The sequence below is a fragment of the Mauremys reevesii genome, linkage group 10 (genome assembly GCF_016161935.1).
Source record: "Mauremys reevesii isolate NIE-2019 linkage group 10, ASM1616193v1, whole genome shotgun sequence".
Lineage (NCBI taxonomy): Eukaryota > Metazoa > Chordata > Testudines > Geoemydidae > Mauremys > Mauremys reevesii.
In genome coordinates, this window is record NC_052632.1 from 6,705,075 (window position 1) to 6,731,558 (window position 26,484).

The following is a 26,484-nucleotide window of genomic DNA, read 5'->3' on the forward strand; positions in this document are numbered from 1 at the left end:
CCTCTCAGTCTGAGGAAGGTGGTAGGTACCCAAAGCTTGGAGGTACTCAAACCTTTGGAGATACCCACATCTTTGGGAGTTAGTTTGGCCTACTTGGGCTTGCAACCCTGGGAGATGGAAGGGATGGGACACACCTGAGAGAGTTTCCAAAGCCACTCATCTGAGAAGTGCAATTGCAAGTGGGTTTACGGGACGGCTGATTGCTGTGGGAGAGGATGAACTGGAGAAAAGAAGTCAATGGTTTGTTTTCCTGCAAGGACCTTTTTCGATGTGTCCTTTCGTTTCATTCTTGGGTGCATGACTAAGTACTGTAACCTGCTTAGTTCCAGGCAAAGTCCATTTGCGATTAGGCCTTTGGATTTATCAGTCACTTGCACTCAGAAAATATTTGTCCATGTAATGATGGATCTAGAATCTAATGGTAATGAAGCTACTAAACTGCACTCTAAGCTTTTTAATTAGATTACCCGGTTTCCTGGAAAATACATTTGGATTAAAACTCTGCTTAATATGGCTATAAAGAGGTCTGAATGCCCCCAAAGGGTTTTTTTTTGAAAAAGAATAAATCATCCAAAGTCATATTGTGCACTAATTGATTTCCAAAGGCACCATATGAACAACGCTGCTCCTGAAAACGACACAGCTAGAAGTGACGGATAAATCTGTCAAGTGCCAGAAGCAGTTCGGAAGAGGGGCTCCGTCCGAGGAATGACATCGGATCAGAGCGTGCATTCTCCCCTCACCTCCATTGGAGATGTTCTTGCAGATAGCTGCCTAACAAAATTAAAGCACAGCAGCCGGGAAAACTTCCCAGTCAAACTCTTTGGTCCTGCATCGGGCTCTTATGTTGAACAAACAGCACAGTGGGTGAAGCACTGGAATGGGTTCCCTAGGGAGGTGGTGGAATCTCCTTCCTTAGAGGTTTTTAAGGCCCGGCTTGACAAAGCCCTGGCTGGGATGATTTAGTTGGGGATTGGTCCTGCTTTGAGCAGGGGATTGGACTCAATGACCTCCTGAGGTCCCTTCCAACCCTGATATTCTATGATTCTGTGGTCACCCATTGACAAACTAGGTTGTAGAAATAGCCAAAAACTGGGATGATTTGGTCCCCCTCCCTCACGCCCTAGCTCCAAAGTGTCCTGTTAGATTTTGGTTTTACAAACTTAAAACCAAAATGAGTTGTTCAGCTCCTGGTCCCATTTATCTGAGCCCCCCTCTCACTCTCATCACACAGAGAGGTTGAGGACAAATCAGTTTGTCTAAATGGATCCTATCTTAGCCCATCTCTGCTTGGATAGGTGTTTTAAAGAAATCTAGGCTAAGGGATTTCCCCTCTTTGAACTATTGTTACAGATCTCTCACCACCTATGCGAGGACTTCGTGGTTGTCACTAGCATGGCATGGAAGATGGGGAATAATTTCTGTGACTGTATCTTCCAGTTCAAAAGCACATTTCAATTGGTCTGTGTTTCTGGCCCTGCTGTCCTCTCCTTCTGCAAGCATTTGAGCGTCTGAAGCTAATCAGAGCTAGTATTCATGAAGAGCAACTGTTTCATTCCAGTGGCTTAATATTTGCCAAAAGCAAATGTCAACTGAGAGATTTGGTCCCAAATTACTATTACTGTTTATTAGTAATAATAATGTATGAGTTATTTCTTGTACTGTGGTAGCACGTCAGGACACTAATCATTGACCAAGACCTTGCTGTGCTTGGTGTTGACCACTCAAGTAACAGAAAGCAGGTCCCTGCCCCCAAAGAGCTTACAATGTAAATATAAGACAAGAGACAAGAGGTGGATGCGATAGCCAGATGGGGGAACACAAGGAAACAATGATGTTACTGCTCAGCATGGAAGCAGATTTCACAGCACACCAGCTGCCTAGCCAGGGTAAAGATTTTGTAGACACGTCTTCTTAAGGAGGAGGATGAGGTGGCTTTGCAGATGTTTCCTGGGAGTCCTTGGGCAAGTCATTTGAATTCTGTGCCTCAGTTTCCCCTTCTCTAGAATAGGGATGATAATATTTCACCATGGTGTTATGATTCATTAATGTATGTGAAATGCTCTGACATCCTCAGGCAGAAGGAGCTGCTGTATAAAGGTACAAAGTACACCTCTACCTCGATACAACGCTGTCCTCGGGAGCCAAAAAATCTTACTGCGTTATAGGTGAAACTGCCCCGGAGTGCTGCTTTACCGCGTTATATCCAAATCCGTGTTATATCGGGTCGTGTTATATCGAGGTAGAGGTGTAGTATTGTCTGTGGTAGACATTTGTTTAAGGAAATCTCCCCCCCCCCACTTATTTCCCTTCTCCTTTTTGGATTCTTACAACCTTCCTTTAGAGCAATTTAGAGACCTAATCTTGCAAAACTTACGTTCACTCCAGTGGGACAGAGGCAGTCCCCAGATCAGTGCCAGAAAGGGAGGCTGAGGTATTAAGTGATCCTTCCTGTATTCCAGTCAGATAGAAGCCATATATAGGAAGTTCTATTCTGAAGACTTTGCAGAGGGAGGCATCATGCAGTTGAGAAGAGGCCCATTAGCTTCTGGAAGTCTAGATCATCCTGTGTCATGCCCCGTATGGGCTGCTTCTGCACAAGGAAAGCAAACCACGCGCCAGAGAAACTTCTGATCCTCTTTTGTCTGTTAACCACAGAAGGCAGCACTCAGAAGGCTAGCGCAGAGGATAATGCACTTCCGTTAAGAAGCACTGTATCTACACTGGCTTTGACTCGCTTTCCTGAGATCATGCTTCAAAAATATAGCCCGATGCACTGGGAATTACAGAACTTTCCTGATAATTATATCTGATTATTCAAATGCTAGGCTGGGGAAAGAGGCGGGTGTTCAGAACCCTGTCTCCTCTTGAGGGTATTTCTCTGTCCATTTGATCCTTCAGGGAAAAAAGGGAATCAGTTTTGGGCATATTGTATTCTCTGTTCTCCCTCCCATTTCCCCCCCACACACACAACCAAACAAGGAAAAACTAGCCTGGAGCTCTTCCTGAGGTGTGCCAGTTCCAGCCCAGCTTGATCCCCACAGGCAGGAGTAAATAGGAGTTCAGGGCCATGTTGTGTTGTGATGTGAATGTAAAACAAGGAAAGACCGTTTCAAAGGCATTTTGGGTTGTTTTTCCTGGTACAGAAGGACACACCTTTGACTTTGGGGCAATTTCCTCTCATGGCTTCCCACGCCAGAGTCCTATTGAAATCAATCAGAATTTTGAGTAAGAATTGATGGCAGGAGGTAGAGTTTGGTCATACAGAATTGTCCAGATGGAATAGCTGGACTAAACTGCTGCCTTATGGAGAGTCCCAGGATGAGGCCTGGGTCCTTTTGGAGCGAAGTGTGCATGTGTCCTTAGGTACTAAGTGGTGGCTAAAATAATTGGAAGAGAAGGAAGGACTATTAGAGGACAAGTAACTTTAAAATATAAAAAGACTGTCAACAATTTTCCCCAAAAGAGAATTTGACTCTCTTCTTGAAAATTGTTCGAGCCTCATTTTCAACCCGCGATATCGGAGTTCGGTATGTTGGAGAAACACTGAATTTAGAACTGGGCTTTGGATGGATGAAAAATTCTATCTCATGGGGTAGGTGGAAACGACTGCTCTTTACGACTAAAACCTCAGCAGATTGTGATTCATTATATCCCTCGGACCTGTGCCTCACTGAGCCAGTTATTTTATTGATCTTCAGCCATGGTATGGGGCAATGGACACAGTGATTCACTTGCCAAGCAATTTATAGTCTTTTTGCATAGTCAAATGACCTTTACAAGCAAAGTCCAAGAAATACTGTTTCCATCCCCCCATCTGTAAAATGTGAATTCCAATTATTTTATGCTCTGAAGAGCTCTTAGTACATTAACATTAAAGATCGTCCAATGCGATGCCCTCTCCAAAGTAGGTGGTTTTGTTTTGCAAATGCCAGCAATGTGGGAACAAAATATCTGATCAATGTTTAGCAAAAATCAAAGGCAATTCTGGATCACGGATAATTGTTAATGAAAAATGCATGAAGGCCCAGGCCTAGGGAATTGTGGGATTTTCCATTAAAAGCTGTGAATAAAAATCACTTTTCCTAAGAAGTAAGATTCTTGCTATGTGATCCTTTTCTCAGACCGTGGAGCCCACGTTTGTTGGAATGATTGTACATTTGACCAGCTCATTGGAATTTGTTTCATCTGACAAACATAGGGCTGAATTCTGCTCTTGGATCCTCTTGGTAGATTGCAGCTCCGGTTTGCTCACCGTGCATGTGCAGATTCCAGTGGGAGATATGGAACAGGTAGGGTGGAGTCTGCATACATAGTGCCAGATCCTCAGTTGGCGTATATCGGTGCAGTGTCATTGACTTCAGTGGAGATACACCCCTTTGCACTAGCGGAGGATCTGGCCCACTCTGCCCTGATCTGAGAGTACACATTTGCCTCCAGAATGATTTCAACTGATCGTGATCAACAGTACATTATTTTGCAGTTTACAACAACAAGAGTCCGACTGCTTCTTTAATAGTTACAAACCCACCGGCTGGAATAGTTTCCCCAAAGATGGAAGGGGGAGTGTAATGCGTTGCTGGCAAATTTCGACAATTTTGTAGTCAATGCAATCGGCAAGAAAACATATCGCTACCATGGCAAACGGGTGGTTCTTTTGGACGGTAGAGGTGAGCTCGCGCACTTTTCAAAATCATGCCTTTGTGGTTGGTAGATTGAAATATACCAGGAGAGGATGAGGCAAGAAATAATAACAAAATTGCCACTATGAAAGGTTTATTGCTTTTCATCATTTGACCCAGTAAGTGTTCAGTAGGTTCCAGGGGGTCATTTTCAGGCTAGAAATAAATCAGGTTCAGAGGTTTATGTAGCTTGGCTGCAATTGCCATAACAGCAAGTAACACAGGCCAACATCTACAGAGAAGGCAGGCTCTAAACATTGATTTTTCAGGAAGATTTTATTTACAAAATGGTAATTAAGGGGTTTCAATTATTCCACTGAAAAAGGGCATCAGCACAACCCAGGGCTCAGGTGGTTTTTGCTATCTCAGTGACCTTAGCTTCTGAACTGTTCCCCTTTAAACTCTGTTACTTTTATGTGTTGAGCTCCTGTTGTCAGTATCCCTTGAATGACTTACTACCAGAGTGGGGTGGGTTAAACCCTCATCGGAGAAAATAATACATTGTAAATAAATGTCGAGAAAGTTTTGTTCCTTCTCCTTGTGCTGACTTCCATGCAATACACCGGATATCATTCTAACAGAAGTTAGTCCCTATCCACCTGCTCTTGTATACGCTGCATTGTCAGCTTTTGGATATCAAATGCAAGCAAGCTACCTATTGCTATGGCTGAGTAGAATAACTGCCCCTTCAAGGGGAGTGAAATAGTTCATTGGCTTGTTATGAAAACAAATAGGGGTTCATGGTCCCAGCAAAATCCCGCTGACGTGACTGAACTGCGTGCACAAATTTGGGGAACAATTAGGCCCCTGTGTTTCAAGTCTAGAGTGCAGTTGGCGCACTTCTCCGATTACGGGTCGAGGGAGCTGCATGCTAAAGTATATTTCAGTTCCCAGAAGCATGAAAAATAAGGAAGAACAAGAAGGTGGAGGGAGGATCTAGATGTTAAGCAGCTGCTCCTCACTTAAAGATAATGTATGGGTTTGATTTTTGTTTTGAAGGAATATGTAAAACCTGCTCTGCAACCTAATTGCCTCTGCAGCATGGGCCGTAGAATCCCTCAAACAGAGCACACAGCCAGCAGTGGGGCATCATCATAACTCAGGCTTCTCTGCACTGAGCAGGGATCGTGCATTAGGATCAGTGGTCATATCCCACAAGATGGATTTGCAGCAATTACAGGGCAGCTGACATTGATGGACCTCGGACTTTCCCATCTCATGTGTCTCAATGATTATTTTGCTGCTGCTGTGATTTTTCTCAGTGGTCTGTTCCATCTAGCTGGCGTATGAATAACTTGCTGATTCAGTGTTATAACTCACTCTTGTGTTGGTTATGTATGGAAAACAATACATTTGTAGAGGGGTCCCTTGTACAGCTCTGCGTGTTTTCCCGTTCCTCCTTTTATATCTTAACCCCGCCCCCAACACACTCCCAACCAGCGCACCCGCACCCAAACAGACATAAGGACTGCCATACTGGGTCAGACCATGCTCCATCTTGCCCAGTGTCCCGTCTCCAAGGGGACAGAGGTTTGGGAGAATGTACAGAACCCACCTTCTGGAAGTCACAGGTTTAGGGTTGCCCCGGCATGGAGTTGCATCCCTGACTATCTTGGCTAATAGCCATTGATGGACTTATCCTCCATGAACTTTTCCAGTTCTTTTTTGAGTCCAGTTATACTTTTGGTCATCACAACATCCCATGGCAATGAGTTCCACAGGCTAGCTGTGCAGTGTGTGAAAAAGTGCTTCCTCTTGTTTGTATAAAACCCACTGCCATCAAACTATGTAATCAAGAAAAACCTGTCATTGGCCATTGTCTGCTGTTTAGAGCAGGGATCCAGGAATCAGGAAGCCACTGCAGTTTGTGTCAGGTTCTCTGCTGGCGTAAGAAGACACAGCACCACAGAAGTGAATGGAATTGTACCTTCTGACATCAACAGAGAACCTGGCTCCTGAGTTCTGTTCCCAGCTCTGATGCTGACTTTGGACAAGTCATTTAAACTCTCTGTGACACCCATTCCCTGTCAGTTATTCATCTGTACAGTCGTCTCCGAGGCAGACCATCACAAATACAGTCATGCTGGCCGTAGCATGTGGAAGGAGACTTTTTGAATGGGCAATGGCCATGCACCTGAATGCTGACTGGTACATTCTTGCCATCAACAAAACTGAAAAGGCTCCCACAAGTAGTCACACTCCAATCTCTGCGTTAGTTACATCACATTTTCTCCTGATCAGGAGCGAGCCTCTTTTTGTGTGTGCACATGCTGATACCTTTCCAAGTAGGCCCCTCTTTTCCTTTGTGCCGCTGAATCAGTGAAGAGGTTTCCTTCACTTTGGAAAGCCGAGTTCTGGTCACTGGCCTAGACCTCTGACCCGAGTGAGATCAGTCATCTTGATTGCCTGTGAACCAAGAGACAGCTTGTGAATATGCTGCTTTTGAAGGGCTGAGGCCTCCTGTTCCTCTCCACCCCCCACTTCAGATCGGCGTGGTGTGAATTGACAACAACCCCGCTCCCCACTTTTATCAATGCCTGTCAGTGCATTGTGCAAAAATTTGATTGAGCTCTCAGCTCACTGAGCATCTTTAGTGGCCAGCAGAAAGCGTTCTGGCATCTCATATCGTCTGATGCGTTAATGTTGCCATCAGTCTGGCAGGAGCGGAAAAGTTTCCAAAGAGCAGATGTCCCAACGTGACAGATTTTCTGTTCACAGGGAGAAATAAAGGGCACTTGCATATTTCAGGCATTTCGAGCCAGAGCCACTCTGCTGCTGTGTGAAGGGGAGGGGGATGTCACATAGCAGCTCGACATTTTGCTTTTGTTTGAGCTTCTTAATTAAAAAAAAAAAACCAACAACTTTGGGAAACAGGGCCAGATTCTGCTCCAAATGACACCTGCTGCAGCCTCACTGATTTTGGTGGGGTTCACAATGGCAAAAGCAGGCAGAATTGGTCCCGTAAATATTTAAGAGGCAAACTGGAGCTTACCAATGGCCTCTTCGAGGAGCGGAGCCTCATATTTTGATGAATTATCATCTGACTTGCTGCTAGGTAACCCCCCTTAGAACTTAGGCATGATAGAGATTACCATGGTGTAGGCCAGTGGTCCCCAACACGGTGCTTGCGGGCGCCATGGCGCCCGCTGGGGCATTTATGTGCACCCGCCTACTGACAAGGGAGCACTTCTGCCAGACAACCCGCCGCCAAGGAGTGCGGCCGCCGGACAACCAGCCGCCGAGAAGCGGCAATGCCAAGAAGCGTCGCCGCTGAAATGCCACTGGTTCTCGGCAGCATTTCAGCGGCGACACTTCTTTATGACGCTGCTACTCAGCGGCATTTCAGCGGCTGGTCGTCCAGCGCCCACCACACTCTTCTGGGAATATGACTATGCTATTGCAACAGAAAGGTTGGGGACCACTGGTGTGTAGGCAGGGTACTGGAACAATTTATACAGTGGGGGTGCTGAGAGACATTGAACCAAATTGTAAACCCTGTATATGATGGAACCACTTCAAGCCAGGGGGTGCTGCTGTACCCCCAGCACCCCTAGTTCCAGCACCTATGATAGGTACTTCCACTGAGGATATTGGCAGTCCATTTGTGATAGCCGCAGCTCAGGTTGTGTTGTTTTTTTCAGCGTGAGTGTGTGTGCGTGAGAGAGAGAACGAACCTTATTTTGAGGTTACTAGTTCCTTATATATTGTACCTTATGGGAAGCACAGCATATTTTCCTAGGATAAGCACTCTGCCTGCTTCTCTGCCCTCAATTTCTACACCTCATTAAGGTTTTTAGGTGTTGTTGAAAATTTAATAATTGTATCGACCCACTGTCTGTGACCTAGTTCAAAGTAACACATCATCTGTGGCCTCTGTTGATCGTTTTTAATGGCTATCTTTGGCCCTAATCATCTACCACTCTCAAACTCGCACTTGTAAACCTCCAGGAAAGAAAAGTTTTAAAAAGTCTCTAAGGCAGAGGTTTTAGCTGCATGCTGTCTACGGTGTTGGAAGAATCTTCTTTCTTCAGACATGAGAGTCTGCTCTAGGAATGTTAGCTGCTGGTGTAAAATCTCACAAGTTATGACTCAGTGAGGAAGTTTAGTTATTTAATATGGCAGAACACAGTGATATCAGGGTCCTATTGGTAAGGCATATGGTGCTTGTGAAATATCACAGGGTATGCCTACCCAGAGCCTGATCGCTTAGCATCCCCAGGGACCTCTTGGACTGGAAGTTCCAGCATCTGGACAACATGGTTTGGTTTAAAATGGCAGCTAATCACCTCACACTTTGCCCTCTGAAATGCTCTCTGAAAACACAGGAGAAAGGGTCAGGTATACAGTGGCTATCTCTCAGCAGTTGTGTGGCCTGCCCTTTTACTCTGCTAGCATTCCACTAAGATAATCTGCCAGCAGACGTGTTGAGACAAGCCACTTTCTAATATTGAAACAGCCAGAGGCAGATCCAGTTTTAATGGAGATAATATAATTTCATCTGGACTGGCAACATGATGCTGGCTGGAGCATAGGCTGTTTTCAACTGGGGGAAGGGAGATCTGGGTCAGAATCAAGGCACCGGTCCTGTTCTTTAAGGCCCTCCATGGGTATCTTTCCATTCCTGACCCACTAGGACAGCTGCATTTACCAAGAATGTTGATGCTGTTGGCTGCCTGGGATGAGACTTTTGGTAGGAGGTGGTAGGGGTGGAGGCGGAGAGTTCTTGGAGGACTGCTGGAGATAATCCCAAGTCTTGCTCTGTTGCTGCGCAAAGGCCACCTTCTTATGCAAAAACCTTCCTGCAATGACAGGAGTCAAAGAACAAATAAATATGGAAACCACCTGCAGGGAAGAGTACCGAAACCTAGCCAGGGTGAACAGGATCCATTATATGGTTCAGATGTTATATGATTCTTATTCCTGTATGCTGCATCTAGGTACTAGAGAGATGGGTGCATTGTAAAAAACTTAGAGAGACAGTTCATGAACACTGAGGTAAATCAAATAACCGCTCCCAACCCGCATTGAGGAGTGTTGGCAGACCGCTCTTGGGGAAGCCTGCCACAGCCCGAGCTGTACCTGTCCTGTGGCTAGAGGCAGACATCAGTCCAGCACTTTTCACCAGCGCTAAAGATAAAAGAAACAAATGTTTTTAATTTCAAATTCAACCTGTGATTTGTGTTGCTGTGCTGTTCAGTTTCCACTCTGAGAACTGCTGTTGCTCAGCTTTTATTATATTGCTGTGACACATTCGAGACCACCAGCGTTGGACTTTGGCAGTAAAGAATTTCACCGGTAAAGAACAATAAGCCACCTGCTCTAATCTACAGAGCCTGTTTAGCATTACCACAGGCGGCCACAGACTGGACTTGAACTGGATGCAGTGCTCTGATCCCTTAGGCAGAATAGGCCCTCGTATTAAGAGTTGTAACTAGGATCTTGGCTTGAGGTTGATCTGACCTTTTGGGGGCACTGCATTTGCGGTAGAGTGCTGTGGAATCTCCCGCCACCAAAGATCAGCAGGCTCACCAAGCCCTACTATTTCTCTCAACCTGCTTTCCCCCCGTAATGCAACTGCAGAAAGACCAAATCACATTCTTCTGGAAGACAGCCCCCGAGTGTGGATCCACTGAGGAGTCGAGGGAGAGGTGGAGAGTTTTGATCTCTTTTGCTGACAGCATTGGTGCGACTTGTTTAGGTATCTGACACCTGGATACTGCGGGGATTGGTGAATTAGATATGAGTTGGAGGCTCTTTCACATGCCATCTGGTGCCAAGGCGTCACTGGAAGTCACAGAGTGGACGTCAGACTTGGACGTTGCCCTTGAGTGCTGCTTTGCAAGTGGCCATATGAAAAAAGGGCATGTCTCCCTTCCCAACCCTGACTTCCCACTGTCTTCCACTATCTCTCTTCCTACATTTAAAATGTATATTAAACCCAGCTATATGTCAGTGGAAGCTAAATGCTTCCCATTGTTTCTGTGTCGTTTTGTCTGCAATCGGGAGGTTCCGCGCTCCCCTCTGCTTCAGAGCCAGCCTGGATAAGGCTGTTCCTAGGTACACAGATGCTCAGCGAATTCAGGAGAATAATCCCAATATTGACGCTGCAGACGGAAGCGGCGCTCCTGCTCCTGTCTCACATCATCTGTTTTATGCAAAGCTGCAAATACAGCTTTTGAATTGCATAATCCCGCCTGTCCACCATCTGTCCTTGTGGAAGTCATCTCTTGTTGACACAGTTTAGCTACACGTTGGGCCTTCTTTTCCCCTAATCTGCTATATTGAGCCTATGGCTATGAAGGGAGCTTACGGTTTGATTCACTGAAATCACCATATCAGCTGAAACCACCCCATTTCGTATTCCATTTACAATGTTTCCAAGGAAACAAAGGCCTAGGACATAAATAGATTGCTGTTAAACATTTGCTCATGTGCGCCAGTCCGGATGATTTACAGGGCAGAAATATGAATGTTAAATCAACAGCAATAATGAATTTTAATATAGGAAGACCAATATTTTTGTTACAATTAAAAGAATCATTCATTATGATATACAATCAGGCAATGCTGGGTTATTTGGAATTTACATTTTCTATTTATGGTTTTTCACTGACATAAACAATGTGCCTGATTCTGACCTTACTTAAAGTCATGTAATTTCACAGACTTCAGCAGAGTTACTCCAGATTTTCTCCAGCGTAACTGAGATCAGAATCATCACCAGCGTTTCTTTATCTCTAACATTCACCCTAATGTAATAAAATGTTTTTTTTAATGCCATGATCTGGTAGTAAATGAGGATGTGGTTAGACTTGGAGCATTTCTCACATACCAAAGGGTCTGTGTGTGTGTGTGTGTGTGTTTCTGGTTCAGGAATAATTTATTGCATGCTGACTTTGACATACACTATACAAGTGTCACTGAAACCCTGAGACATTATGCTCCAATGAAAGTTGCTGCTACGTTACAAGTAAGCCAACGCACCACCCATTCAAAACCTGTCAAATGTACTGAACTGAACTCAGGAAATCATCACAAGAACAACCAGGCAAATAAGCATAAATACAACGCAACATGTATGTGGCTACCACGATGTATAACTATATCATGTGGTACAGCGGTAAGCAGAGTTTACGTACAATAATGAATGAAAAATATCCTCTGTGAAAATATACACCCAGCAGGATTTTGTCAGGTGATGAGAAACATCCAATAGAACATGGTAGGTTAAAATGCCAGTTCAAGGGTTAGTAAAAATATTTCCAACATTGTCCAGTCCTGGCGGATGTAAATGTACCGGTAACTTCCTGACATCAGCTAGGGATGGGGCTCAGGCACTGGGTTTAACACCATGTCTGAGCTTTCCCAGAGTGGGGGGCTGGATCTGTGCATTTGGTTAGGGTTCATCTCGAACAGAGACCTGTGTAAACTACATCAATGGTTTGTTATTTGCCCTTGAACATGAGATAGAAATGGTGTGAAGATGCCATACACTGTACCTCTCCCACCAGATGGAAATGATTTCATAAACATGTTCTTCTCCCTTTCACTCTTCCCAGTCAAGGCCCCATGCTGTGGGAATCTTCCTCCCCCTAGAGAAGAGAGGCTGGGACAGGACACTCTTCCAGATCCCTTCTGCACTTTTTTGGCTGGCCAGAGGAGTTTGCTGGAGTCATTTTACCCACCAGGACCGAGCGCCGGCCCCCTAGTCAATTCCTTTTGTACTTGAACTCAGAGCTCCATGTTAGTGCCTGACATCAGCCATGGAGATAACCTGTGGATGCTGTTCAGAGAGGTTTGGCTCTGTTACAAGCCTCTGGTGACCAGTATTTACAGCGGCTAGTGTGAAACATTAATAAAGTGGGGGCCAGTCAGTGGGATTTCTAAGTGGATGGATATTCCCTTTAACTCGTCTTACATTCCTCCAAACACACGGCCAGGTTCTCCCCTTGATGAGTTCAAGTAACTCCATTTAAGGCTAATAGAAGGTAACCTTATATATCAGTATTTTAGTATTCTAGCTGTGGTCCAGAACACTAAAATTTACAGCAGAAATTACAATTCAACTACAATTTACAGCAGTGATTTGAACTATTACCTTCTCTTATTTTTTAAAATAAGGGTTCCAGTATTTGCTCCCATGCAATGTATTCTCATGCTGAGTTTAGCAGGAATTTGCATCTTCAGAGCAGGCAGAAAAAAAGCATCAACTTCCCTCTTTTTAACACAATAGTAACTGGATTAACGCAGTTATAAATATATTTCGTTTGTAACCTCCTTGAGCAACTGCATCAAGGTTGTTAAAAGCAATTCCAGTTTATTCTAGCTTCAAAGGCTGCCTGCCAGTTCCTATTAGGTAGTAAAAAGAACATTGTAAGAGTACAGTGACCGAGGGTCTTTGAAGACTGATGTATTGGATATTTACTTGTGATTTCTTGTAACCATTTGATCGCAGTGACTTTAATCTCTTTTTGTTCCAAGTTTGAATTTTGAGGAAATATGTAAGAGCTTGAAAGACCAGAGCATGTATTGGCTGCCCCACTCTCTCCCCCTTTTGAGAGATGAAAGTTATTAAAATGCTGTTTTCAGGGGTGGCCAACCTGGGGCTCCGGAGCCACACGCGGCTCTTCAGAAGTTAATATGCGGCTCCTTGTATAGGCACCGACTCTGGGGCTGGAGCTACAGGCGCCAACTTTCCAATGTGCCGGGGGGTGCTCACTGCTCAGCCCCTGGCTCTGCCACAGGCCCTGCCCCCACTCCATGCCTTCCAATGCCCTCCCTGAGCCTGCCATGCCCTCGCTCCCCTCCCCCACCCCGGAGCCTCCTGCACCCCATGAATCAGCTAATCAGGAGTTGTGGGGAGGGAGGGGCAGGCATTGATCAGCGAGGCTGCCGGTGGGCGGGAGGCGCTGGGAGCCGGGTGGGGGAGCTGATGGGGGGCTGCTGACGTATTACTGTGGCTCTTTGGCAATGTACATTGGTAAATTCTGGCTCCTTCTCAGGCTCAGGTTGGCCACCCCTGCTGTTTTGAACAGTAAATAGCAAAATAGCCAGGTTGCTACTAACAAGTGTGTCCTCTTTTTTTTTTTTTTTTTCTTTCTGAAATCGATAGTCGCTGGCTCTGTTTGTCTGAGTCTGGGCAGCTGTTCCACCCCATTGGATATGAAATTGTCTCAGTTATAAATGGCCCTTGTCATAAAACCGTGCAGTTCTTGAAGCAGCAATTCACTTCAACTACCTGAGGTGTAAATGGAGTCTAATCCGTCTTATTACCACCTATCCAATGAACAACCATCCTGTCACGCTGGCAGGAGTGGGGCGCGAGCGTCAATGAACAGAGCCACCAGCATTTTAGAAATTTGGAGCATGACCGGGTGTTTTTCCCTTCTGAAATGATTGTGACTGAAAACAGCCCCTAAACCAATAAGCAGTCCCCCCACCCCCATCTCTGCAATATGTTTGAAGAGCAGGTCCAACTATCGCAGTATGAAATCGGTGCTTTCAGACACGAGCATCAGAAATGCACACGGCAGTTTTGTGAAAACCTGAGAACAGGCTCGCAGGCTCTGGATTTCGGTTTGAAATGATCCTGTTTTTCAGCACACAAAGGCAAAGGATGAAGCTACAGGCCCGCAGGATAAGTGGGCTAATCCTAATGTTACCCTAAGACTGCTATAATGTGCTATAATACAATTACATCATCACCAGAGGGCTTTCTGACGGGGATTGATTAGACTTGGCTTACATTTCACGTGCTTTGCCTTTGCCAGCTCATTGCCGGTAGCTATTATGATGATCCTTCCTAGCCAAGTTAACATCATGTGAATAGACACAGGCAGGTTTAGGGCCCATCTCTGCAAGGCACCAAGCACCGTTAATAGCTGAAGTTGGCACCAGCTGAGCTCAGCACCTGTCTGGTGGCTCTTGCCTTCTTGCAGAATCAGGCTCTTTAGTGGGACTAAAATCTTACTGAAAGTAGGGCTCAAAATTCACGCAATCCCTGTGCTGTCTTGCATACTCTCTCTGCTGAACTCGGATTGCTTCCCACCCTCATGACAATTTGTGATCATGAAGCACCAGTCTCATCTCTAGGCTGAAATAGCAAATGACTGGCAAATATCTCAGGGGTAAAGAGTTGTGCTGAAAGCAACTCAGCTGAGCTTGGGGGGAAGGGCAGACTGAGATTCCACTGAGAAAGGGCAGGTTCTAAGCAAGGAGATGAACATGGATCAGATGTGAGAATGCCACCTCGCTCCTCTTCCTCGATATTCGCCTGTTTATACAGCTGAGGATTGCATTCTCCCTCTTAGCCCCACCGCATTGTACTGGCAGCCCATGTTCCACTGGCCTCCTCCGTGACCCCCTAAGTCGGTCTCAGAGTCACTGCTCAGTATAGGACACAGTCGCCCATCCTGTAACTGCGACCTACATTGTTAGGGTCTAATTCTTTCTCCACAGCCCATGGGCAGCAGCCCCTTGGGGTGTACCTCTTCCCTTGTAACTTTAATCAGAGGCGACCACAATCTCTTCCATTCAAGACACAGATATGGTTACAAAATCAGGATAATGTCTCCTCCTCTTCCTCCTCCTTGGGCTTTTCCTTTTCTTGGAATCGTCAACATGCAGATGCAGGGTTGGGAGCCTATTTATAGCTCCTGTTTGGCTCAGCAAGCAATGCCAAATGGGATTTATTTCAACAGTCCCTCAGTCAGTCTCAGGCGTTCGTGACGTCTTCTCAGATGGACCTCACTGTGGCAGGCGGGTAGGATTTTGAAGGGGCCAGATATTCCTAGGAAGGCGCTCAGCTCAGAATATCTTGTTTTGTTTTGTCTGCCTGTATTTTTAGCACGCTCACAATCTACGGGATCAGTCAGGAGGATGAAGCCATCTACCAGTGCATCGCTGAGAACAGCGCCGGCTCCACCCAAGCCAGCGCACGCCTGACGGTGCTGTGGGCGGATGGGTTGCCTGGCCCTCCGCAGAATGTGAAAGCCGAGACGGTCTCCGCAACCACTGTCCAGGTATCCTGGAGCGAACCTCTGCAGAACACCAAGGAGATCATCGGTTATGTGCTGCACATAAGGAAAGCTGCAGGTATGGGACAAAAACCTGATGCTCCTTCTCCTAGGCACTTGAATATTATGGTGTGGTGATAAGGGCCATGTAAATGACTAGCTAGAGAGATGATCAGGTTATCTCATCCCTGTCATCTACATCTCCCTGAGGATTAATCTTTGTGTGCAGGGCAGTGAATAAGAGATAAGAATAAGCAGAATATCAGAAAAGTGATACCAAGCCTTCCATATGGCCTGATAGCTAAATATAAGGAACTGAGTTCTGGTATTTCCTCTAAGAGGGAGGGGAAAGTGAAGCTATATGGGCCCAGTCCAACTCCCATTGTGAGCAGAATCAGGCCCAGGCAAATGCAGTTCCTTGTTTTGATGCAAAACTGCGACTTAGTAAACTGTTGCTGCAACGTTTGTCCGTCCCATCATTCCCTCTTAGGCAAACCTAATGGCTCTCTGCTTTCCCTTTCTTGTGCATTTCAGACCCCGTGGAGATGGAATACCAGGAGGCTGTTAGCAAAAGCACCTTCCAGCAGCTAGTGACGGATTTAGAGCCCTCGACCAGTTATAGCTTCTATATAAAGGCTTATACCTCCCGGGGTGCCAGCAAAGCCTCTGAAGTCATGGTGGTGAGCACGCTGGGAGAAGGTAAGGAGGCCTAACGCTTGCGAGATCTGATGCTGGGAAACCTGCGGATAGCAATGCCGTTTATCGGGCTGATCAATGTACTTGAATATTTTAGATCATGTCGTCTTACTGCTCCCCCTTTTTCCTGCTCTGTGTTGTGCTGTACAATGTTACATAGAATTCAACTGTCTTCTTATGGCAAGGAGCTAATGGACTTCCTTATCCTGGCAGTATTGTACCGGCAAATCAAAAGCAGCTCACGCTCTATCTCACCCCCTATGCTACACAGCCTAACATTGTGTAACTGGAAGTTATTGGAGTTTAAATGTAGCTGTTCCTCTGTTGGTTGTGTGACCTGTTGCAGGTGAAAGGCTCTTTAGTGTTGATAATGTACCAAAGGAGAGTCTTTTCCAGCAAGTGGAGTATGTTTGTGGATTTTCTTTCTGTCTCTGTCCCTATCCAAATACACTGTGGAGACCTCTGCGATATTTTGTGCTGCGTAATGCCAGTGGCTTCCTCACACGGCCATTTTGTTCCCATTTCTCCTTACCCGGGGTCAGTCTCCCTTCTCCGGGAAATGAACGAGTTCTTTTGATCACCTCAGTGGGGCCTGACTTTGGGCGGCCTTGTGCCTAGAATCCCCCCTCACCCCCTCAATTCCGTGCGCAGGTCTTGCGGGATGAGACCTTAGCAGTGAAGGAAGTAAAGGCTATTTGCCAGGTGGTGCTCTGGGTCTCAGTTTGGAGCTGGTGTGAGCTGGGGTAGCTGCTTTGAGGGGGAGCATGAGGTAGAATAAAACCAATCCACCTGCATAGAGGGGATCCACAGGTGATTTAGAGCAATCGGAGCTGCTCCTGTGCCACTCGCTTTCCTGGTTCCTGGCTCAGGGGGTGAGGCTGGGGAAAGGATTGTGGCAAGGGTGATCCCTACGCTGGCAGCCAGCTACAGGAGAGGAGCGCAGAAGCCAATGGGAGTTGAATGCCTAGCCCGTCTCAGGATCAGGCCAACGCTGCATTGTAACCTTAAACCACTTGTTTTAACAAAGACTAAAGCCCAGGTCCTCCAAGGTATTCAGGCACTGAACTCCCATTGAGGCTCTGGGCCTAAACCCCTACACATGAAACAAAGATCTCCATGTTCCCCAGGAGCCAAAATACTGTAGTAACTTGAGCACAGGCTCTGGTGTCTGCAGCCATTCCTGAAGAAGGCTGTAGTGTACTTTCTTTGGATGACACTGGTCCTCCTGATTAACAGCCCCACAGAGCAAGTCCTTGCTTTGCTCACAGAACAAGAAGCTTCTTCCCAGCCGGAAAGCTCTGACCTGGACTGACCGAATCTTTCAGTTCAACCTCTGGGGCCTGTTCGTACCTTGGCCTCTCTGTGGAGGTTGCCAGTTAGTGTCCCCAGTGGGAAAATTCTCTTTGTGATGGGAGACACTTGTCCACAGGAAACTGGACAGAAACCACCAAACCCTGTTTGACAGGCCGCAGTCGTGAGCTGCAGTAGCTTTCAGTCACTGTAGTGTTTTCTGAAGGGGCAGATCTCTGAGCATTTCAGACAGCGGATGACCATGGTTTATCCCCACGGGCTCTTCTTTTGCTGCAAGACAAATGCATAGGAGGGGTGTGTTTTCCCTCAGGAAAGCACTCCGATTATGAATTTGAAATTGAAATATCAATGATATGAGGAGAAAGGGCATATTTCAGATATAGTTGAAATAGGGCCATTGACTTCAAGTTAGTGAATCAGATTGCAACTCGGCTTTCAGTGGATGTGAAGCTTTGCTGTAGTATTTAAGGAAAAGGGCTAATAAATGCTTGCAATGGGGTGGGCAGGGTAGATACCCTTCAAGGTTATTCACTCAGCATTCTGAAGTAAACCAGTCATCCTTTTCCTTTCAGCGTAGAGATGGGGGGTGTAAACTTTAAAATCCTTGACCCAAAGCTCTGAGTTCAGTAGCAGTAGCCAGCAGCCACGCATGCCTCATAAAACTTGGTGATTTTTGGACAAGGTTGGGGCAGGCTGGGTAGGGCTTTTTGACATTATTCCCTTAAATCAGCACATGCACGTTTACGTATTTTGTATCAGGGTAATAAATTTCCAGGCTCTTTGAAGCTTGAAGGCATCATCGTACAGACCTAATGTCTTTAAAAACAACACCGCCCTGTATAACAAAGATTAACCACTAAGCTGCAATTTGTAATGGACAAGTAAGCCTTGCTAAATATCCCATTCTCCCTCCACTGAGTTTAATTCACATTTTTTTCCCCGATTGCTGCTGTTTAAAGGAGCTCGTCATCTAGTTCATCTGTAAAATGTTGTTCTAAAAGACTCTCCTAAGAACAGAAACGTTTTTGTGACTTATTTTAAGTTCAGTGAAACCAGGTTTGGTTTGAGTTTTGACAAGGAGAGACTTAGGGTATGTCTACACTGAAATAAAAAACTCGTGGCAACGAGTCTCGAAGCCTGAGTCAGCTGACGGTCATAGCCATGCTGCGGGTCTTTCACTGCAGTGTAGTGTAGAGATATCTTTCAAACGCCAGATTCTGAGTTGCTCTGTTCCTGCACTTGGTGGCGAAACCGAGGGGTGGGCCAGAGATGGCTTGAAGCCACCTTTGCAGTCTCCAAATTCTAGTACGGCTGAGGGCCTGCTCCACTTTCCACACCTCTTCCCATTGCTCTCTGGGGACAGCCAGTTACGTCTCCCCGACTCTGAGGATCGGACCAGGTTTTAACACCACATAGAGCGGCTGCTGCTTTAAGTTTCCTTACTGACATAGGGTCTTTAATGGACTTTATACCAGTGGAAAACTGGCATTGTGGAGCTCCCGTCTGCCACACCCAGCAGTTTCCTGTTCAAGGATAAAATAGTCTATCTAGCAGGCTGAAAGGAGCTGCAAGAACAGACTCTGTGGCATCCCTGTTCCATCAAAACGTAGAGCACTAGGTTTGGGTGATCACTGAGAATAAGACTGAAGCCAAGTTTATGTACAGTGGAACATGTTCATATGGATGCTTAGGTGGCTGTTTTGGTGAAATCTTATTGACAGGAGAGGACCTATGCTGTCCAGGACTGTAAGTATCTGCAGAAGAAATGAGTGTGTTTGGCTATTAAAACTGACTAAAGTTACTGTGACAGGAAAAAGATGTCATTTCCCCTCCATACGATATTCCATGTGCAATGTCTTATCTGTTGCTGTCAAGTTTCCCCCAGTCATCCTGACTCAGGGATAGAGGAACGGTGACACTTAGTGTCGCTGCTCCTAGGAGACATATTAGATGCGTTCAGAATCCTCTGCTTTGGCATGTCTGTTGCCCGTTCCTCACACAGCTGCGGCTTGCCAAGCTTTATATCTTAAACAAAATAACAAGATGAATTTTGCCCTGGCTTACACTGCATACAACCCCATGGTAAACCGTTGGCTCCAGTGCGTCAGGGCCAGACGTATCCCAGTAACTTCTGTATAGATGTGGCCATTGCAGTTCTTAGCCATAAGGTGAATGTCAGCACAATACAGAATTAGTACCCAGTAGAGATTTTTCCAGGGTGTAATATGGTGAAGGAATTCAGCTCATTAAGAACAAGGCTACATAAGAGTATAGGGCTCTCTGCTTCTTGATGCAAAATGTGCTGAGACAATTTACCTGAACACCAAACAAAGAGACGCTACTTGCAGTGCAGAAGTGAGCTCTGCTTTACTGGGAGGTTGTGGGTAAGACCCCATGAAGATGTCAGCTGGAACTTTCTGAGAGTAAGATGAGTTGGATTTTAATTTGTAGACAAGAAAAGATCCCATAAAAGGCGTTCTGGTGGCTGGCCCGAGGATGGGGATGTGGCTGCTGGGCACTGACTTGGACTTATTTCAGATTTTGATGCCCATAACTGCACGTCTAACACACAAATGCTGGCAAATAGCAACAAGCCACGTATATCTGCCTCCTTCAAACCCTTCCTCCAAACTGAGTCCTCTCGTATTTTCTGTCACTACTCTCAACTCGGGTGCTTTCTGCTTCTTTCTTTGCACCTGCTCATATTAAAAATGAAGAAGAAGAAAATACCAAGGAGGGAAACCAAATAAATGATCTGCATCCTTGGTAAATATCTGGCATTAGAGAAATTGTCCTCTCTGTTCTCCATTGTTCATGCTTCCTCTCTGTCTACACCACAACTGGTTCTCATTTCTCGTCATGTCTCTCTTGTTTGAATTCTAAGCTCCTCGGGGCAGGGACCTCATGTAAAACTCTAGGCATAGCAGTAGCACCATAATCAATAATGTGTTGAGAAGTGGCCAAGCAATCATGAAATGGAGAGAGGGGTCTGCTAACATAATATAATGTTTGTTAGATCATTGGCAGAATTTCACATTTCAGCAGTTTAATGCTTCTTTTAGAGCTCTCCAGCCAGTCCTGAGCTCCCGTAAGCCAGTTCTACATCTGCGTCACTCCACTTATTTTGGTGGAGTTACTCCTAATTTGCACTAGCATAACTGAGGTGAAGATTGGGCCCATAGTCTCAGGCTGTCTACAGGCAGGTGCAGGCAGACAGCAGCGCATCGGGCCATCTTTGGAAGGTTTTCTTCATGGGCTAGAATCTTTTTTTTTTTTTTTAAATGAAAATTTAAATTGCACCGGAACTGAAAGAGCCAGCACAGAAGCTGTTAGTTGTATTGTCAGATACCATCTCAATCCAGTCACCGGAGGGAATGATTGATAGGCAGAGGGGGAAGAGAGAGATTAGATACTGTGGGTACTTCAGTATAATATGAATTGGAAAGATGACACAACACAAGCCTAGAAAGAGTGGAAGAGGCTAGGCCCGTCTCTGAGACACGCTATTGTAAATTCAGAATAACTCCATTGATTTCAGTGTCTTTACTCTGGATTTATGGGAGTGTAGATGAGATCAGAATCTGTTCCAATAGTTGGGATTGCTGCTCAGCCTTCCGGTAACGAGATACAGAGGTGGCATATTACAGATGGGGAGAAACAGGTGCACGCCTTAGATGCAAACAATGTGACTTTTAAAATCTCAAACTATATGTGCATCATAACAATGTGTACGCAGCATGCACTCCTATTCTTGTCTTTTAATGCGTTTTAGGGTTTTCTCCAGGACTTTTTGACATTTCTCTAGGATGAAGACTGTTCCTTTAGTCATCTTCGGCTAAAGAGGACGCCAAGAAGAAAGTTGAAATGACCTGGGGAAAACTCCAAACAGCACGGAAGAGGAAAACAAGTATTCCATCCCTTAGTAACCTTGGGAGACTCCTTACATATATTAGATCTATTTGACCTCATATATACTTCTGTGAAACACATATAAATGTGTGTATACACATGTATATATACACACATACCTTTATACTGCCATGCTGTATACACGTATTGTGTAATGAAATTATAAACAGCACATGCATTCTACAAGTGCATACATAAAACGAAAACGATATATTCCAAGTTTTAATGAATACTATATATTTCAAGCTTTGAAGGAGAGAAGTTCTTGTGGTTTTTATTAAATGTAAGGCTCTGAACCCGTAAAATAAAACCAACTCTTCACAAATTGGGGTGGCCAATGTTAATGTTTCTTTGTCCAATGGATAATAAAGGTATTTCTCCCCCCATTGCCACATTTTCATTTATGAGTCAGGTAATGAGGATCTAACAAAGGGCAGCTTTTCAGCCAGCCTACCACTGAGCGTACCCACTTCTGCATGCACAACCAGTGCACACTCATTTTTGCACGGATCCTGCAGGTTTGTGTGGAGGTTGGATTGCTGGGCACCCACTGGAACCTAAACATGGCTGCTTGTATGCACGGATTTGGCAGATGCCTACTTCTGTGGTGCAATCAGTTGCATGCCCAACATTGGAGTCCAGAGGGGGAAAAATTGCCCCAAGTGTGCCCATTGCTCTTCTGTTGATACACGGCAGCTGATTTCGTTGTGTCTCCGACTCTTCGGCATACAGCGTCTCAGTAGAAAGACACATGCTTCAACGAACAGATCAGAAAAGGCAGTTTTTGTGCGTACCCCAGTGAGGCATGCACTGTAAATGCTGTGTCAGAACCTTGAGAGATGGCGAGAGAGAACCTATGTACTGTAATATTGCAATATTCAGAGGCTCATGGACTTTGCCCAGCTGAAGGCTGCTATGGCAAAATGCCAGGAATTAGAGAATTACATCAAAATTGTATACGCCTGAGCAAATGAAGAGACTCTGTGGATGCACCTCTGTGCACTTCGTGCCATTGAAGATGACCAGCCCCTTTTTAGAAAAGGCGTGGGCAGCAGCCTGACAAGCACTGTGGATAGAACGTTTATCACTAAATGCCAGATCCTAAGTTCCCTAAACTTTAGAGAAATCTGGATCCAAATCCAGATCCAGACTTTGCAGCTGGCCCTTATGCCTCTAATGGTCTAAATGACAGACCTCTCCTGACTCCCTCAGCTTTCAGAGTTCATATTCTCAGGCCAGAGACCGGGCTGTGGCCGAGCTGAGTTTGCCGTAGCTTAGGGCTGTGCTATTTCTACACTTGTTGTCAGTGGCCCTCAGAGCCATTCCAGTAGCCAAATATTTCCAGCGTGCAGGGTTGCACTGGTCCCTTGGTCCTGGGGGAGGGGAAAGGCGTAGAAGCAGCGGTGGCCACCCTGCATTACTAGTGGAGCCTGTGTGCAGGGTAGATCGTCCAGTGGCCAGACCAGCTGGGGTTCCTGCTGAGTCGGTGGAAAGCTGCTGCAATAGGGTGACCAGATGTCCCGTTTTTGGGGGACTTTTTCTTATATAGGTGCCTATTACCCCCCACCCCCATCCTGTTTTTTCACAGGTGCTATCTGGTAACCCTAAGCTGCAATGAGGCTGCAATTCTGTACCCTAGTGTCCTTAGCTGTTAAGCTCTTTAAATACATCCTGTGCCTGACCAAGGTTTCTTAGTCTCTAAGGTGATTTCTGCAACACATAGTCCTTGAGTGTTGTAGGGCAATTTAGAGATGTCCAGGCACTTTCCCCCACCCCCCTCATTTCAGCTTTGCTCAGGTGGCACAAGGTGAGATCTGTTTACTTAAGGATACACTCAAATTTTCAATTCCTGGGGCTACCAAATGCTGAGCTCATCACACAGAAGTGATGCATTATTTCTCTCTAGCAGCAAGAACATAGAATATCAGGGACCTCAGGAGGTCATCGAGCCCAACCGGCTGCTCAAAGCAGGACAAATCCCCAGGCTTGGTTTTTTTTACCCCAGATCCCTAAATGGCCCCCTCAAGTATTGAACTCACACCCCTGGGTTTAGGAGGCCAATGCTCAAACCACTGAGCTATCTCTTCCCCTGTCACACATGCCCTTGTATAGCCCAGCCCTAGCTTAGGGATTGACTCCAGGGCGGTTACCTGAATTGACCAGTATTGTGCTGCGTAGTCCTGGCGTAGCCGTAGATCCATTCACTGGATTTATGCTGTGCAAGCATCTCGGGCATCAAATGATTCTTATATGGGTCAGTTTTTATCTGCAGAATGGTATTGTCATCTCATGTAATGGCACATTTTATCCCTGTTGTCATGTAGACTGGGTATAGGGAGAGAAGCATAATGTAATACACCTTCTTACATCCTCCTGTTAGCTGCACAGCTGCCTTCTGGGTCCTCCCCATGTTAGTTAAACCAGCATAGACTCCTTTATGCTCTATTCAGTTCTGTGTTCCAAATTCAGAGGTCATATGTAAGATACATTTTGGTAAGCGAGTGTGAGTCTAAATCTAACCAAGTAAATCCCGGTCTCCAACTCCTGGTCCAGGATGTTATAACAGGGACACTACCGTTGCTAAAATGTCACGTGGTGAAATGAACCTCTTTGAGGTGTCACCGTGAGCAGATGCCATGTGGTGACATGAGACCAATAAATAAGGGCCACGCTTCAACAGATGGGGTCCATCACCTTCACCTCCTCTAGGGTTTCAGTTTACTAGGCTATTTTCCATTTTAGGGTAGGGCCTGGAGTTCCACCCCCCAGGCTGAGTCAAATGGCCTGCCTCAAAGAGGGGAGCCCAGGCCGCCCCACAGTTTTGTCCTGGAGGGATCAGAAGGGAAGAAGAGTTATAGGAAAAATTACATTATTGGATTTAAAAAAAAAAAATCTACATCTACATGAAATGGCATGTTCCAGTACAAGTTTAGTTCTGATCCATAAACAGACTCCATTGTTGTGTGTACACATACGAAGCCAGGGTGTAAACAGATTTCCATTTCAATAACTTACACATCTGGATACTACCCTGGTAAGAAGCAAACGTTGATATAATTGGTTGTTTTCCGATAACAGATGTTAAGCCGGAATATCTTTATACAAATGAATGTGGAAGCCTGCTTTCTTATCGTTTTCTAGTGAATGTACATGGGGATGTTCTCCTAATGTAGGTCATTGTTCCTTTCTATTGACTTACATGCAAGTCATTAGGAAAATTCATTGACTTGCCCTGACATTGCATCCCAATGGGAGTCAGTGGAGATGGAATACCTTTTTGGAAGACGTGATTGCATAGAAGTGTCTCAAACAACAGATTCATTTTTGTTTTTCCATCACAACTGTACTTTTTTTGGAAAAAAAATTTAAAACGTCTGGGAAATTTCAGATCCTTCAGATATGCTGTTTTGACCATAATGTCATAAAACAGTAAAAACCTGGGAAAGTAGCTTATTTGCTGTTGTCAAGCTTCAAACTGGCACAATTACTTTTTAATCAACATTTGAAAACAAACTTACCTTTTTTGAAATACCATGATAAGATGCCACTCAGTTCAATTAAAAACTGATACATTTAAAATCAGTTGTTATTATTTATTCAAGTGTACAATAACTTTGTGGAACTCTGTGCCAAAAGATATTGTCAAGACAAATATCTCAGTAAGCGTCGATAAAAGGTAGAGACAAGATAGCTGAGGTAATGTCTTTTATGGGAGCAGCTTCTACAGGTAGAAGGTACAAGCTTTCGAGCTACACCCACATAGTTGTTATTGGGGCATTGGATGAGATATGCCACATGTTGTGATAAACATAGGTAGGACCCATGAACCTTGAAAGGTGTATGTTGTGAGGGGTATTGATCTTTGTAGCAGTGGAGATACGTCTGCACGTTTTGCACCTGTCGTTCTAGCAGGGCCTGGTGCTACTTTGAGTTGGTGTGTCCTGATCTGTGGGAAGTTCGCGTCTAATGATGAACTTGGCAAGTTTTGCAAGTTATTTGAAGGCCAATCTACTTCTGTGGTGGAGTGTCTTTGTTTAGTGAAGGCGGGTTTATGTGTGTTTGGGTGTATATTCCGGACTTTCTCTTTGGAGTTTCTCTGAGCGTCTGGCTGTAGATAACAGATTTTTGTGGTGTGGTTGCTGGCTCTGTGGAGGTAAGGTGGGTTTCTTGTATATAGTCTTTTGTGGGGTTCCATTGTCAAAGCTAATTGTGGTGTCCAGGAAGTTGATGCTGGTATGGAAGTGTTCTAGCGCAGTGGTTTTCAACCTGTGGTGCGCAGACCCCAGGGGTCCACAGGCTATGTATTAAGGTTTCCAAAGGGGTCCAATCTCCATGTGAAATTTTTTAGGGATCTGCAAATGAAAAAAGGTTGAAAACCACTATTCTAGAGAAAATTTGATGGATGGATGATGGCTTTTGAAGTTGTGATGGAAATCTGCGAGGGAGTTTAGATCTTCTGTCTGAGGAGGAAAATATCATGGCTTATTTCAGGTATATCATTGGTCTTGTGGTGCATTTTGCCAGAAATTCTTCCTCAAGGTGGCCCATGAAGAGGTTGGCGTATTGAGCAACCGTCCTAGTATTCGTGGCTGTCCCCCTGGTTTGGACAACGTGTTTGCTGTTACAAGTGAAGTTGTTATGGGTGAAGATGAGTTTGGATTTCTGAGGGTTGTGCATTATCTTGTATGTGTTTGTCGGTGCATAGGGAGGTGACATCCGTGGTGGCAAGGATGGTGTTTGAGGGAGGTTGTTAAAGTTGGGGTTTCTTGGATGAAGCTGCCCTTTTGTATAGTGAGTGGTTTAAGGATGTTTTCTATGAGTCCGGATTAGGGATGTAAATATCATTTTAAAAGTTAACTGTTTAAACAATT

The 26,484-nt window shown here is 45.3% G+C and overlaps 1 protein-coding gene across 3 annotated transcripts in view; it reads left to right on the plus strand.

Annotated features, from left to right (window-relative positions):
* Positions 1–26,484, plus strand: part of IGDCC3 (immunoglobulin superfamily DCC subclass member 3) — a 178,689-nt gene that overhangs the window by 141,565 nt on the left and 10,640 nt on the right. For all 3 annotated transcript variants that reach the window (XM_039493285.1, XM_039493287.1, XM_039493286.1), the window contains 2 exons: positions 15,529–15,776; positions 16,232–16,396. In XM_039493285.1, coding sequence (XP_039349219.1) covers positions 15,529–15,776; positions 16,232–16,396 — 413 coding nt within the window. The remainder of the gene's footprint in view (positions 1–15,528; positions 15,777–16,231; positions 16,397–26,484) is intronic.